At 39.2% G+C, this 12,183-nt stretch overlaps 1 protein-coding gene across 7 annotated transcripts in view; it reads left to right on the forward strand.

Moving 5' to 3' along the window:
• Positions 1 to 12,183, forward strand: part of RALGAPA1 (Ral GTPase activating protein catalytic alpha subunit 1) — a 311,458-nt gene that overhangs the window by 84,244 nt on the left and 215,031 nt on the right. For all 7 annotated transcript variants that reach the window (XM_030930785.1, XM_030930791.1, XM_030930789.1 and 4 more), the window contains exons 12-13: positions 1,090 to 1,227; positions 11,520 to 11,668. In XM_030930785.1, coding sequence (XP_030786645.1) covers positions 1,090 to 1,227; positions 11,520 to 11,668 — 287 coding nt within the window. The remainder of the gene's footprint in view (positions 1 to 1,089; positions 1,228 to 11,519; positions 11,669 to 12,183) is intronic.

The following is a 12,183-nucleotide window of genomic DNA, read 5'->3' on the forward strand; positions in this document are numbered from 1 at the left end:
GGACAGTAGTAGTTGCAGTGGAAATATAAGGGAGAGGACAGATATATTAGTGTCTTTGAGGAATGGGGAGGTGTCGCAAGTTTCTTTCTTTTGCAACCGGAGTAGTTGCTATTCACACATGGATGGGAATTTTAAACAGCTCAAGTTTGGTGATGGCTAAGGCAGCTAGAAGGATTGGGTTGGCAGGAATGGGGAGAATCTGATTAATAAACTTATTTTTAAATATCTTAAGTTTGAGATGCTTGTGGTTCATTCAGGAAGAGCTCTTCAGAAGACATTTGATTACAGGGACGTGGAGCTTAAGAGAAAGGCTAGACTAGACCATGGCATGTTGTATTGGCTACTCAGGGCAGGGTTCCAGTACTGTTTCTGGTAATGGCAGAGCTGTTTGTATTGGACTAAACCTCTTGCATGTTACAAACCCTATACAAAATATTTTTGTAAACCTTAACTCGTTAAAGATATTGGTAAGTGACAAGAAGGAAAAAACTGGAGGGACACTTTAAAAAGAGAACTACAGAGTGGCATTTCTGTTTGTGCTTTTTAACTGAGGGAACTCCCTTGTCTCTAAGACTTGTTACAGCTAAAATGCAAGCAGAAAGCTGTAGTCTCAGTGATTTGAAGTTTCAGTATTCTTTGAATAATAAGAATTTTAGTACTCCTAAGTAGGATAAACATAAGCCATTTTCTTTGTCATTTATTTGGATTCTGACATTTAATTTAGAACAGGATTCATCTTTTTACAAAGCTGTAGGTAGTATAATCCCATTCTTGAATGTGTGAGAGTGTGAAAGGGAGGTTTATACATTAGACCTATAAGATAATACTCTCTGGAATGATATAATCTCTGACTGCTCATTATGGTTTTTGTTGTTGTTGTTGTTGTTTTACTTTATATTTTTGTCATTGAGAATCCCTTTTTACAGTGAATATACATTGTTTTTGGAATTGGATAAGACATCATCTATTTTGAGAGAAAGAAATCTGTTTAGCAGTGGAACCTAATAATTTCATTTACCTTTTCAACTTAACTGACTAGTTGCAGCATTCTTATTAATGAAATATTAAAAGCTTGTTATTTTGCTTCAGGAAAATGGGACCAATACTGCTGATCTTGTTCGAAATTCCAGTTGGGCAAAAAATGGCTCCTACCAAGGTGCTCTTCATAACGCCTCTGAAGAAGCCACAGAACAAAACATAAGAGCTGGTACCCAGGCAGTTTTGCAGGTGGATCATTTTATGGCTATTTTTTAAAATAAAATAATCATTAAATATTTCCGTTCAGTATTTCAGTATACTTTTCACAATATAATAAATTCACCACCTACATTTATCATTATGCCATATTATTTTTATTTTTTCCTTTCATCACTTAATATATATGTATTAATAAACATTACATATTATTCTAGAGAATTTTAAATGTTATATAAATTATGTCATGACATACTGTCATCTGCAACTGATTTTTTTATTAGCCATTCTGTTTATGAGATTTGTTGTTACTATACAGCCATAATTCATTTTAACTATTTTGTGGTATTGTAGTTTATTTCACATTTTACTTATTCATTTTTCTGTTGATAGTCTTTTGTTTCCAGTTTTTCACTATTCCAAATAGTACTACAGTGAACTTTTCTTTTTTTTTTTTTTTTTTGAGATGTACTTTTCACTCTTGTTGCCCAGGCTAGAGTGCAATGATGCGATCTCAGCCCACTGCAACCTCTGCCTCCTGGGTTCAAATGATTCTCCTGCCTCAGCCTCCCAAGTAGCTGGGATTAAAGGCGTGTGCCACTGTGCTTGGCTAATTTTTGTATTTTTAGTGGAGATGAGGTTTTACCATGTTGGCCAGCCTAGTGTTGAACCTCCTGACCTCAGGTGATCCACCCACCTGAGCCTCACAAAGTGCTGGGATTATAGGTGTGAGGCACTGCACCTGGCTGTGAATATTCTTTTTCTTTGAGATGGAGTTTCACTGTTGTTGTCCAGATTGGAGTGCAATGGCATAATCTCGGCTCACTGCAAACTGCCTCCTGGGTTCAAGCAATTCTCCTGCCTCAGCCTCCCAAGAAGCTGGGATTACAGGTGCCCACCACCATGCCCGGCTAATTTTTTTGTATTTTCGGTAGAGGTGGGGTTTCGTCATATTGGCCAGTCTGGTCTCAAATTCCTGACCTCAGGTAATCCACCCACCTTGGCCTCCCAAAGTGCTGGGATTATAGGCTTGAGCCACTGCGCTTGGCTGTGAACATTCTTATACATGTGTTTTTATATGCATCTGGGAAAATTTCCCTAGGGTATATACCAAAAGTGGAATTACTGAGTTGTAGGATGTGTACATTAATAAATTTAATATTATTGCCCAATTGTTCTCCACTTTGTCAGAATAATTTATATTCCCTCTAGTAGTGTTTGGGAGTTCTCATTTCCTTATGTTCTCCCTCTTACTTGTACTGTCAGATTTAAATTTTTTGCTAGTCCTTTACATGTGAAATATTGTCTCATTTTTAAAAAAGGTTTGTGTTTTTCCATTTTAATTTGCTTTTCCTTCATCAGTACTGAATTTGAGCATCTTTTCTTATCTATGAATTCATATGCTTTTCCATTATTTTGGGTGTTGGTCTTAATGGTTTGTAGGAGTTCATTATATTCATTCACTTTTTTTTTTGAGATGGAGCCTCGCTCTTGTCACCCAGGCTAGAGTGCAGTGGCGCAATCTCGGCTCACTGCAACCTCTGCCTCCCAGGTTCAAGCAATTCTCCTGCCTCAGCCTCCTGAGTAGCTGGGATTACAGGCGCCCGCCACCATGCCTGGCTAACTTTTGTATTTTTAGTAGAGATGGGTTTTTGCTGTGTTGGCCAGGCTGGTCTTAAACTCCTGACCTCAAGTGATCTGCCTGCCTCAGCCTCCCAAAGTGTTGGGATTACAGGCATGAGCCACTGTGCCTGGCCAGTCATTCACTTTTTAAATCAAACTGTCCTTGTCAAGGCCACATGTGACCTCTACATTGTTAAATCAGATGTACATTTTTTCAGTCCTAATCCTGCTTGATTTATCAGAAGCATTTACAGAGTAGATCATTCCCTCCCCATTGAAATGCTTCTTTGCTTGGCCTCCAGAATAGCGTATCTTCCTGTTTGTTCTCACTTCATTGTCCACTTCTTAAAGCAGATTCTTTCACTGATTTTTCTGTAAAGCCCTGACCTTTTCATGTTGAAGTGCCCAGGAATCAGTTCTTAGATCTCTTATTCTCTTGTCTCATCCATATAGATGGCTTTAAATATCACCTATATGCTATAGCTTCAGATTTTTTAAGTAGTCTAGGATCTCTCATCTGAACTCTGTGAATCCTTAACTAAAATATTCAGATATCAAGTTGTCATTTTCACTTGGCTATCTAATAAGTATCTCAAATTTGAGTGCTTTTCCTGCAGTCTTCCTTGTTTCATTTATTGGCAACTCTGTTTTCCATTTACCTTAATGTTTGTCTAATTTAACGACAAATCCTGTCTGCTCTCCCTTCATAATGTGCATGGAATCTGACTACTGCTCAGCACACACACTACGTCTTGTGTCTAAGTCTCTACAATCTTTCATCTGTAATATTGTGGTAAGTTTCTAATTAGTCTCCCTGCTTCTGCCCTGCGCACCTGTCACTCTGGTCTGACCAGAGGGATCCTGTAAAATGTAAGTCAGATTATGTCATTTTTCTGCTCAGAACCCTCCAGTGGCTTTCCATTATCACTAGGCAGCAATGCAAAAGTCTTTATAATGGTCTATAAGGCTTTATATCATTGCTCCTCAGAGTGTGGTCCATAGACAAGGGCTGGCCCACAGCATAACTGCAAAACTGAGAGTAAAAGTTTAGAAATGAAATAATTTAATATCTCTTGATTCTGTTAAAAAGTTTGCATTTGAATTTTGTCTTACTCTTTTTTCATTTCCTTTTTTCTATTCATTTTTCCCCCAGTTGATAGTCTTTATTTTTATTCTTTATTCTTCCATAGGTTATTAAGGTACCAGTGGTATTTGGTTACATGAGAAAGTTCTTTAGTGGTGAAATGAGATTTTGGTGCACCTATCACCCGAGCAGTATACACTGCACCCTATTTGCAGTCTTTTATCCCTTGCCCCCTCCCACCCTTCCTGCAAGTCCCCAAAGTCCATTGTATCATTCTTTTGCCTTTGTGTCCTCATAGCTTAGTTCCCACATATCAGTGAGAACATACGATGTTTGGTTTTCTATTCCTGAGTTGCTTCACTTAGAATAATAGTCTCCAATCTCATCCAGGTTGCTGCAAATGCCATTAATTCATTCCTTTTTATGGCTGAGGTAGTATTCCATTGTCTATATGTACCACAGTGTCTTTATCTGCTCATTGATTGATGGGCATTCGGGTTGGTTCCACAATTGCAATTGTGAGTTGTGCTGCTATAAACTTGTGTGCTATAAACTTGTTGTGTGCATCAGAAGTTTAAGTTTGTGTGCTATAAACTTGTGTGTTGCTATAAACTTGTTTTCATATAATGACTTGTTTTCCTCTGGGTAGAGGAAATCCCACTACCGAGTAGTGGGATTGCTGGATCAAAATGGTAGTTCTACTTTTAGTTATTTAAGGAATCTCCACACTCTTTTCCATAGTGGCTGTGCTAGTTTACATTCCCACCAACAATGTAAAAGTGTTCCCTGATCACCACATCCATGCCAACATCTACTGTTTTTTGATTTTTTCTTTTTATTATGGCCATTCTTGCAGGAGTAAGGTGGTATTGCATTGTGGTTTTGATTTTGAGCATTTTTTCATATGTTTGTTGGCCATTTGTCTATCTTCTTTTGAGAATTGTCTATTCATATCCTTAGCCCACTTTTTGATGGGATTTTTTTTTTCTTACTGATTTGTTTGAATTCATTGTAGATTTTGGATATTAGTCCTTTGTCAGATGTCTAGATTGTGAAGATTTTCCTCTACTCTGTGGGTTTTCCCTTTACTCTGCTGACTGTTCCTTTTGCTGTATAAAAGCTCTTTAGTTTAATTAAGTCCCAGCTATTTATCTTTGTTTTTATACTGCTTTTGGGTTCTTGGTCATGAAATCCTTGCCTAAGCCAATGTCTAGAGGGATTTTTCCAATGTTATCTTCTAGAATTTTTATAGTTTCAGGTCTTAGATTTAAGTCCTTAATCCATCTTGAGTTGATTTTTGTATAAGATGAGAGATGAGGATCCAGTTTCGTTCTGCTACACGTGGCTAACCTATTATTTCAGCACCATTTATTGAAAAGGGTGTCCTTTCCCCACTTTATGTTTTTGTTTGCTTTGTCAAAGATCAGTTGGCTGTAAGTATTTGGGTTTATTTCTGGGTTCTCTATTCTGTTCCACTGGTCTCTGTTCCTGTTTTTATACCAGTACCATGCTGTTTTGGTGACCATGGCCTTAACAGTATAGTTTGAAATCAGGTAGTGTGTTACCTCCAGATTTGTTCTTTTTGCTTAGTCTTGCTTTGGCTATGTGGGCTCTTTTTTGGTTCCGTATGAATTTTAGAATTGTTTTTGTTTTTTCTAATTCTGTGAAGAATTATGGTGGCATTTTGATAGAGATTGCGTTGAATTTGTAGATCACTTTTGTCAGTATGGTCATTTTCACAATACTGATTTTACCCATCCATGAGCATAGGATGTGTTTCCATTTGTTTGTGTCGTCTGTGATTTCTTTCAATGGTGTTTTGTAGTTTTCCTTGTAGAGGTCTTTTGCCTCCTTGGTTAGATATATTCCTAAGTATTATTATTATTATTATTATTTTGCAGCTATAATAAAAGGGGTGAAGTTCTTGATTTGATTCTCTGCTTGGTTGCTGTTGGTGTATCTCCTGTTTTGTTTCTTAATGAGCTTATTTGGATTTTCTCTTCTTTTTTTGGTTAATCTTTCTAATGGTCTGTCAATTTTATTTATCTTTTCAAAGAACCAGTTTTTTGTCTCATTTATCTTTTTTTTTTTTTTTTTTTGAGACGGAGTCTCGCTCTGCTGCCCAGGCTGGAGTGCTGTGGCTGGATCTCAGCTCACTACAAGCTCCGCCTCCCGGGTTCACGCCATTCTCCTGCCTCAGCCTCCCGAGTAGCTGGGACTATAGGTGCCCGACACCTCGCCTGGCTAGTTTTTTGTATTTTTTAGTAGAGACGGGGTTTCACTGTGTTAGCCAGGATGGTCTCGATCTCCTGACCTCGTGATCCGCCCGTCTCGGCCTCCCAAAGTGCTGGGATTACAGGCTTGAGCCACTGCGCCCGGCCCCTCATTTATCTTTTTGTATTTCGTTTGTTTTAATTTAGTTCTGCCCTGATCTTGGTTATTTCCTTTCTTCTGCTGGGTTTGGGTTTGGTTTGTTCTTGTTTCTCTAGTTCCTTGAGGTGTGACCTTAGACTGTCAGTTTGTGCTCTTTCAGTCTTTTTTGATGTAGGTTTTTAGGGCTATGAACTTTCCTCTTAGCACCACCTTTGCTGTATCACAGAGGTTTTGATAGATTGTGTCATTATTGTCATTCAGTTCAGATAATTTTTCTGTTTGATTGCTTGTTTGTTTTTGAGACAGAGTTTCACTCTTGTTGTCTAGGCTGGAGTGCAGTGGTGCAATCTCAGCTCACCGCAACCTCCACCTTCCGGGTTCAAGTGATTCTCCTGCCTCAGCCTCCTGGGTAGCTGGGATTACAGGCATGCAGCACCATGCCTGGCTAATTTTGTATTTTTAGTAGAGACAGGGTTTGTCTATGTTGGTCAAGCTGGTCTTGAACTCCCACCCTCAGATGATCCACCCGCCTCGGCCTCCCAGAGTGCTGGGATTACAGGCATGAGCCACTGCAGCCGGCCAGAAGAACTTTTAAATTTCCATCTTGATTTTGTTTTTGACACACTGCTCATTCAGGAGCAGGTTATTTAATTTCCATATATTTGCATGGTTTTGAAGATTCCTTTTGGAGTTGATTTCATTTTATTCCATTGTGGTCTGAGAGAGTGCTTTGATAGAATTTCAGTTTTTTAAAATTTATTGAGGCTCATTTTGTGATTTATCATATGGCCTATATTGCAGGAAGTTCCATGCACTGTTGAATAGAATGTGTATTCTGAGGTTGTTGAATGAAGTGTTCTGTATATATCTGTTAAGTCCATTTGTTCTAAGGTATAGTTTAAATCCATTATTTCTTTGTTGTCTTTCTGTCCTGATGACCTATCTAGTGTTGTCAGTGGAGTATTGAAGTCCCCCACTATTTATTGTGATGCTGTCTATCTCATTTCTTAGGTCTATTAATAGTTGTTTTATAAATTTGGGAGCTCCAGCGTTAGGTGCATATATGTTTGGGATTGTGATATTTTCCTGTTGGACAAGGCCTTTTACCATTATATAATGTCCATCTTTGTCTCTTTTAACTGGTGTTGCTTTGAAGTTTGTTTTGTCTGATATAAGAATAGCTACCCCTGCTTGCTTTTGGAGTTCATTTGCATGAAATGCCTTTTTCCACCTGTTTACTTATGTCAGTCCTTCTGTGTTTGGTGTCTCCTGAAAGCAGCAGATAGTTGGTTGGTGAGTTCATATCCATTCTATAGTTCTCTATCTTTTAAGTGGAGCATTTAGACCATTTACATTCAATGTTAGTATTGAGATGTGAGGTACCATTCCATTCGTTGTACTATTTATTGCTTGTGTACTTTGGTTTTTTTGGTTTTTGTTTTTGCTTTTTAAATTGTATTTTTGTTTTATAGGTCTTGTATGATTTATGCTTTTAAAATGTTCTGTTTTGATATGTTTCTAGGATTGTTTCAAGATTTAAAGCACCTTTTAGCTGTTATTTTAGTGGTGGCTTGGTATTGGCAAATTCTCTCAGCATTTGTTTATCTGAAAAAGGCTGTATCTTTCCTTCATATATGATGCTTAGTTTTGCTGGATACAAAATTCTTGGCTGATAATTGTTTTGTTTGAGGAGGCTGAAGATAAGGCTCCAATCCCTTCTACCCTGTAAGGTTTCTGCTGAAAATCTCTGTTAATCTGACAGGTTTTCCTTTGTAGGTGACCTGATACTTTTGTCTCACAGCTCTTAAGATTCCTTCCTTCATCTTAACTTTAGATAATGTGATGACAGTGTGCCTAGGCGATGATCTTTTTGGAATGAATTTCCCAGGTGTTCTTTGTACTTCTTGTATTTGGATGTGTGGGTTTCTAGCAAGGCCAGGGAAGCTTTCCTTGATTATTCTCCCCAATATGTTTTCCAAACTTTTAGATTTCTCTTCTTCCTCAGGAACACCAGTTATTCTTAGATTTGGTTGTTTGACATAATCCGAGACTTCTTGGAGGCTTTGTTCATATTTTCTTATTCTTTTTTCTTTGTCTTTGTTGTGTTGGGTTAATTTGAAGACCTTGTCTTCAAGCTCTGAATTTCTTTTTTCTACTTGTTCAGTTTTTTTGCTGAGACTTCCCAGAGTGTTTTGCATTTCTATAAGTGTGTCCAGTGTTTCCTGAATTTTTGATTGCTTTTTCTTTAAGCAATTTATTTCCTTGAATATTTCTCCCTTCACTTCTTGTATCGTTTCTTGGATTTCCTTGCATTGGGCTTTGCCTTTCTCTGGTGTGTCCCTGATTAGCTTAATAACTAACCTCCTGAATTCTTTTTCAGGTAAATCAGGGATTTATTGGTTTGGATCTATTGCTGAGGAACTAGTGTAATTTTTTGGTGGTGTTAAAGAGCCTTGTTTTGTCATATTGCCAAAGTTGGTTTTCTGGTTCCTTCTCATTTGGGTAGGCTCTGTCAGAGGGAAGGTCTAAGGCTGAAGGCTGTTGTTCAGATTCTTTTGTCCCATAGGGTGTTCTTTTGATGTAGTACTCTCCCCCTTTTCCTATGGATGTGGCTTCCTGTGAGCTGAACCGCAGTGATTATTGTCTCTCTTCTGTGTCTAGCCACCCAGCAAGTCTACCTAGCTCCAGAGTTTGTCTGCACAGAGTCATGTGATGTGAACTGTCTATGGATCTCTCAGCTGTGGATACCAGCAGCTGTTCTAGTGGAGGTGGCAGCAGGTGAAATGGACTCTGTGAGGGTTCTTAGCTTTGGTGGTTTAATTGTCTGTTTTTGTGCTGGTTGGCCTGTTGCTGGGAGGTGGCACATTCCAGAGAGCATGAGCTGTAGTAGTATGGAAAGGAACTGATGGTGGGTGGGGCCCTAGATCTTCCAAGAGCATGTGCCGTTTGTCTTCGGTTACCAGGGTGGGTAGGGAAGGCCCATCAGGTGGGGGCAGGGCTAGGTGTGTCTGAGCTCAGACTCTCCTTGGGTGGGTCTTGCTACAGCTGCTGTGAGGAATGGGAGTGAGGCTCCCAGGTCAATGGAGTTGTGTACCTATGAGGATTATGGCTGCCTCGGCTGAGTTATGCAGGTTGTCAGGGAAGTCAGGGAAAGCCGGCAGTCACAGGCCTTACCCAGCTCCCAAGCAATCTGAAGGGCCTGTCTTTCTCCCACCATGCATCCGCCTTAACATTTCCAGACAGTGGGCGAGCAGGGCTTGAGAACTTGCGCTGGGCTACCCTCCTCCCAGCTGTGAAAGAAAAGGGCTTTGGTTCTTCCCCTGCCTGTGGAGTCTGCACACCAGATTCACACCCTCCTTTGAGTTCTGGCCAGGAGGCTTCTTGCCTGGTTCAAATTGTTACAGAGTTCAGCTGAAGACTTCCTTCTCCTTGTGGCATTTTCCACGCACCTCTGGCTGCCGTCCCAAAGGATCCCTGTGGTGCCAGGCAGGAATGGCCTGCCTGGGGATCCAGCGAGGTCCCAGGGCCTTTCCCACTGCTTTCTCTACCCCTGTATTTCCCTCAGCTCTCTAAATTTACTCCGCTCCAGATAAGGTCAGAAATTTCTCCCACAAACTTGACCTTCAGTTTCCCCAGTGGGTGTATGTTTTTGGGAGAGGAGGATCTCCCTTTCCCACTTTTGCAGTTTGGGAACTCACAGCATTTGGAGTGTCTCCCGGGTCCAACAGGAGCAGTCCGCTTCCTTCAGAGGGTCTGTGGATCCTTTTGGGATTCCTGGTTTGTTCTTGCAGTTGTTCTGGAGGTAAAATTCATGATGTGAGCCTACTCATGCTGCTCTGTCTGTCAAAGTCGGAGCTGCAGTTTAGTTCTGCCTCCCGTCAGCCATGATGATCTCTCTCCCAATCTCTGTTCATTCTTAATTGTATTTTAAGATAGGATTTGATCTGCAAAAGATTAGGGCTGGGGGAGACCTGTTCTTTTGCTACAGGTAGTGTGAGAAGCTCTGCTCCACATACTCTGGCTGTTTTTCAGCATCATCTTCCACTGCTTTTCCCCTGGTTTACTTCACTCTATACTCCTTGCTGTTCCTCAAGCATGTTAGGCAGGCTCTCACTTCAGGTCCTTTGAACTTGATTTTCCTCTTTTTCCGAAATACTATTCTCCCAAACAGGAACATAGCTCCATTTGTCTTTTCCTTTTCAGTTTGCTGATATTTATTATCTACCACCCACTCTTCCTTTTATGCTTACTGGGCCCCTCAGATCAATGGGATGACAGTGAGCACCCTTGTCTTATTCTTGGCTTTTTGTGGTATTTCTCAAGTTCTGGTACTATGTATATACATTTTTTATACTTTTTCTTATAAATGCTCTTTTTTATATTAATGAATGTTTGCTTTTTTCTTAGTTTACTAAAAATTGTTTTCAGTCATAAGTGTTGAATGCTTTTTCTGCATACATAGTGATAATCATACTTTTTTCCATTTTAATATTTTGATGGGATATAGTAATAGATTTTTCTAATGGAAAAATCACCAAAACAGATATACAAACATAAAAATAAATAAGAAAAAGAGGATACAGTGTTTTGAACGAACTCATTCAGAAGATTCTTCCTGATTTAGGTGTCATCTTTTATCCTAAACTATGTGTATTTATTCATTTTTTTTTTCAATTTATTACAGCAATAGAGCTATTATATTAAAGCTTCTCAGTTTAGAAGTACTGTTTTTTAGGCCAGGTGCAGTGGTTCACGCCTGTAATCTCAGCAACTTGGGAAGCCAATGTGGGCAGATCACTTGAGGCCATGAGTTTGAGACCAGCCTGGCCAATATAGCAAAACCCTACCTCTAGTAAAAATACAAAAACTAGCCTGGCGTGGTGGCACACATGCCTGTAATCCCAGCTACTTGGGAGGCTGAGGCAAGAGAATCTATTGAACACAGGAGGCAGAGGTTACAGAGAGCCTAAATCATACCCCTGCATTCCAGCCTGGGTGACTAAACAAGACTGTCTCAAAAAAAAAAATACTGTTGTTTACACTTGGTTTATTTTCTTTGGGTACTTTTTGTTAACTTTATTTGTCTAGATAAACATAAAAATAGATAGGTTTAATGAGTTTACGTTTCAGTTATTAAGCTTGTGGTAGAATTAACCCACAGTGTGATCAGTGCCTGTTTCTCTTTGAATAAGAAATTTGCCATTGAAATTCCTTTGTGAATAGCTAATGATTTCTTTTGTCTTAGGTGTTTATTATAAACTCATCAAATATATTTCTTCTTGAACCTGCAAATGAAATTAAAAATCTTCTGGATGAGCACACAGATATGTGTAAACGCATTCTTAACATTTATCGGTACATGGTTGTACAAGTATCAATGGACAAAAAGACTTGGTAAAAAAAATTTTTATCCTTTGTGTCTATGTGTTTTTTATTGTGTACACAGGTATAGTAATTTTTAGAGAAATAGTATCTGTGAAGAGGGCTTGTTTAGAATATTATAAGGGCCCCTATTATTGAATAAATATAAAATTAATCATAGTGACAATAGTTCCTTTCACCTTATCTGAAACATCTTTGTTCAGACTTCCACAAGACCCCTTGGACTGTCTTCCTGAAGTGAGCATATAATGGCCTCATCCTCCTCAACCCCTAAGGAATGAATACATGCATACAAACGTATATGAGTAAATGAAGTTTACTTGTATGTGAATGAGTTAATGAATAAGTTGATGATTAACTGAATGCCTGAATCCTTCATCTGGCATTCAGAGCTGTATACCGTCAGGCCCTGCCTACTTTTCCTGTCTGAAGTCTAACCTCCAACTTTCAGGATAAGATCCTGCTTTCCAGCTTTATCAAGTTTCTCTTCCCTGGGCACCTTCTGAACTTTCCTTTAGAATGCCTAA

This window comes from Rhinopithecus roxellana, chromosome 5 (genome assembly GCF_007565055.1).
Source record: "Rhinopithecus roxellana isolate Shanxi Qingling chromosome 5, ASM756505v1, whole genome shotgun sequence".
NCBI lineage: Eukaryota > Metazoa > Chordata > Mammalia > Primates > Cercopithecidae > Rhinopithecus > Rhinopithecus roxellana.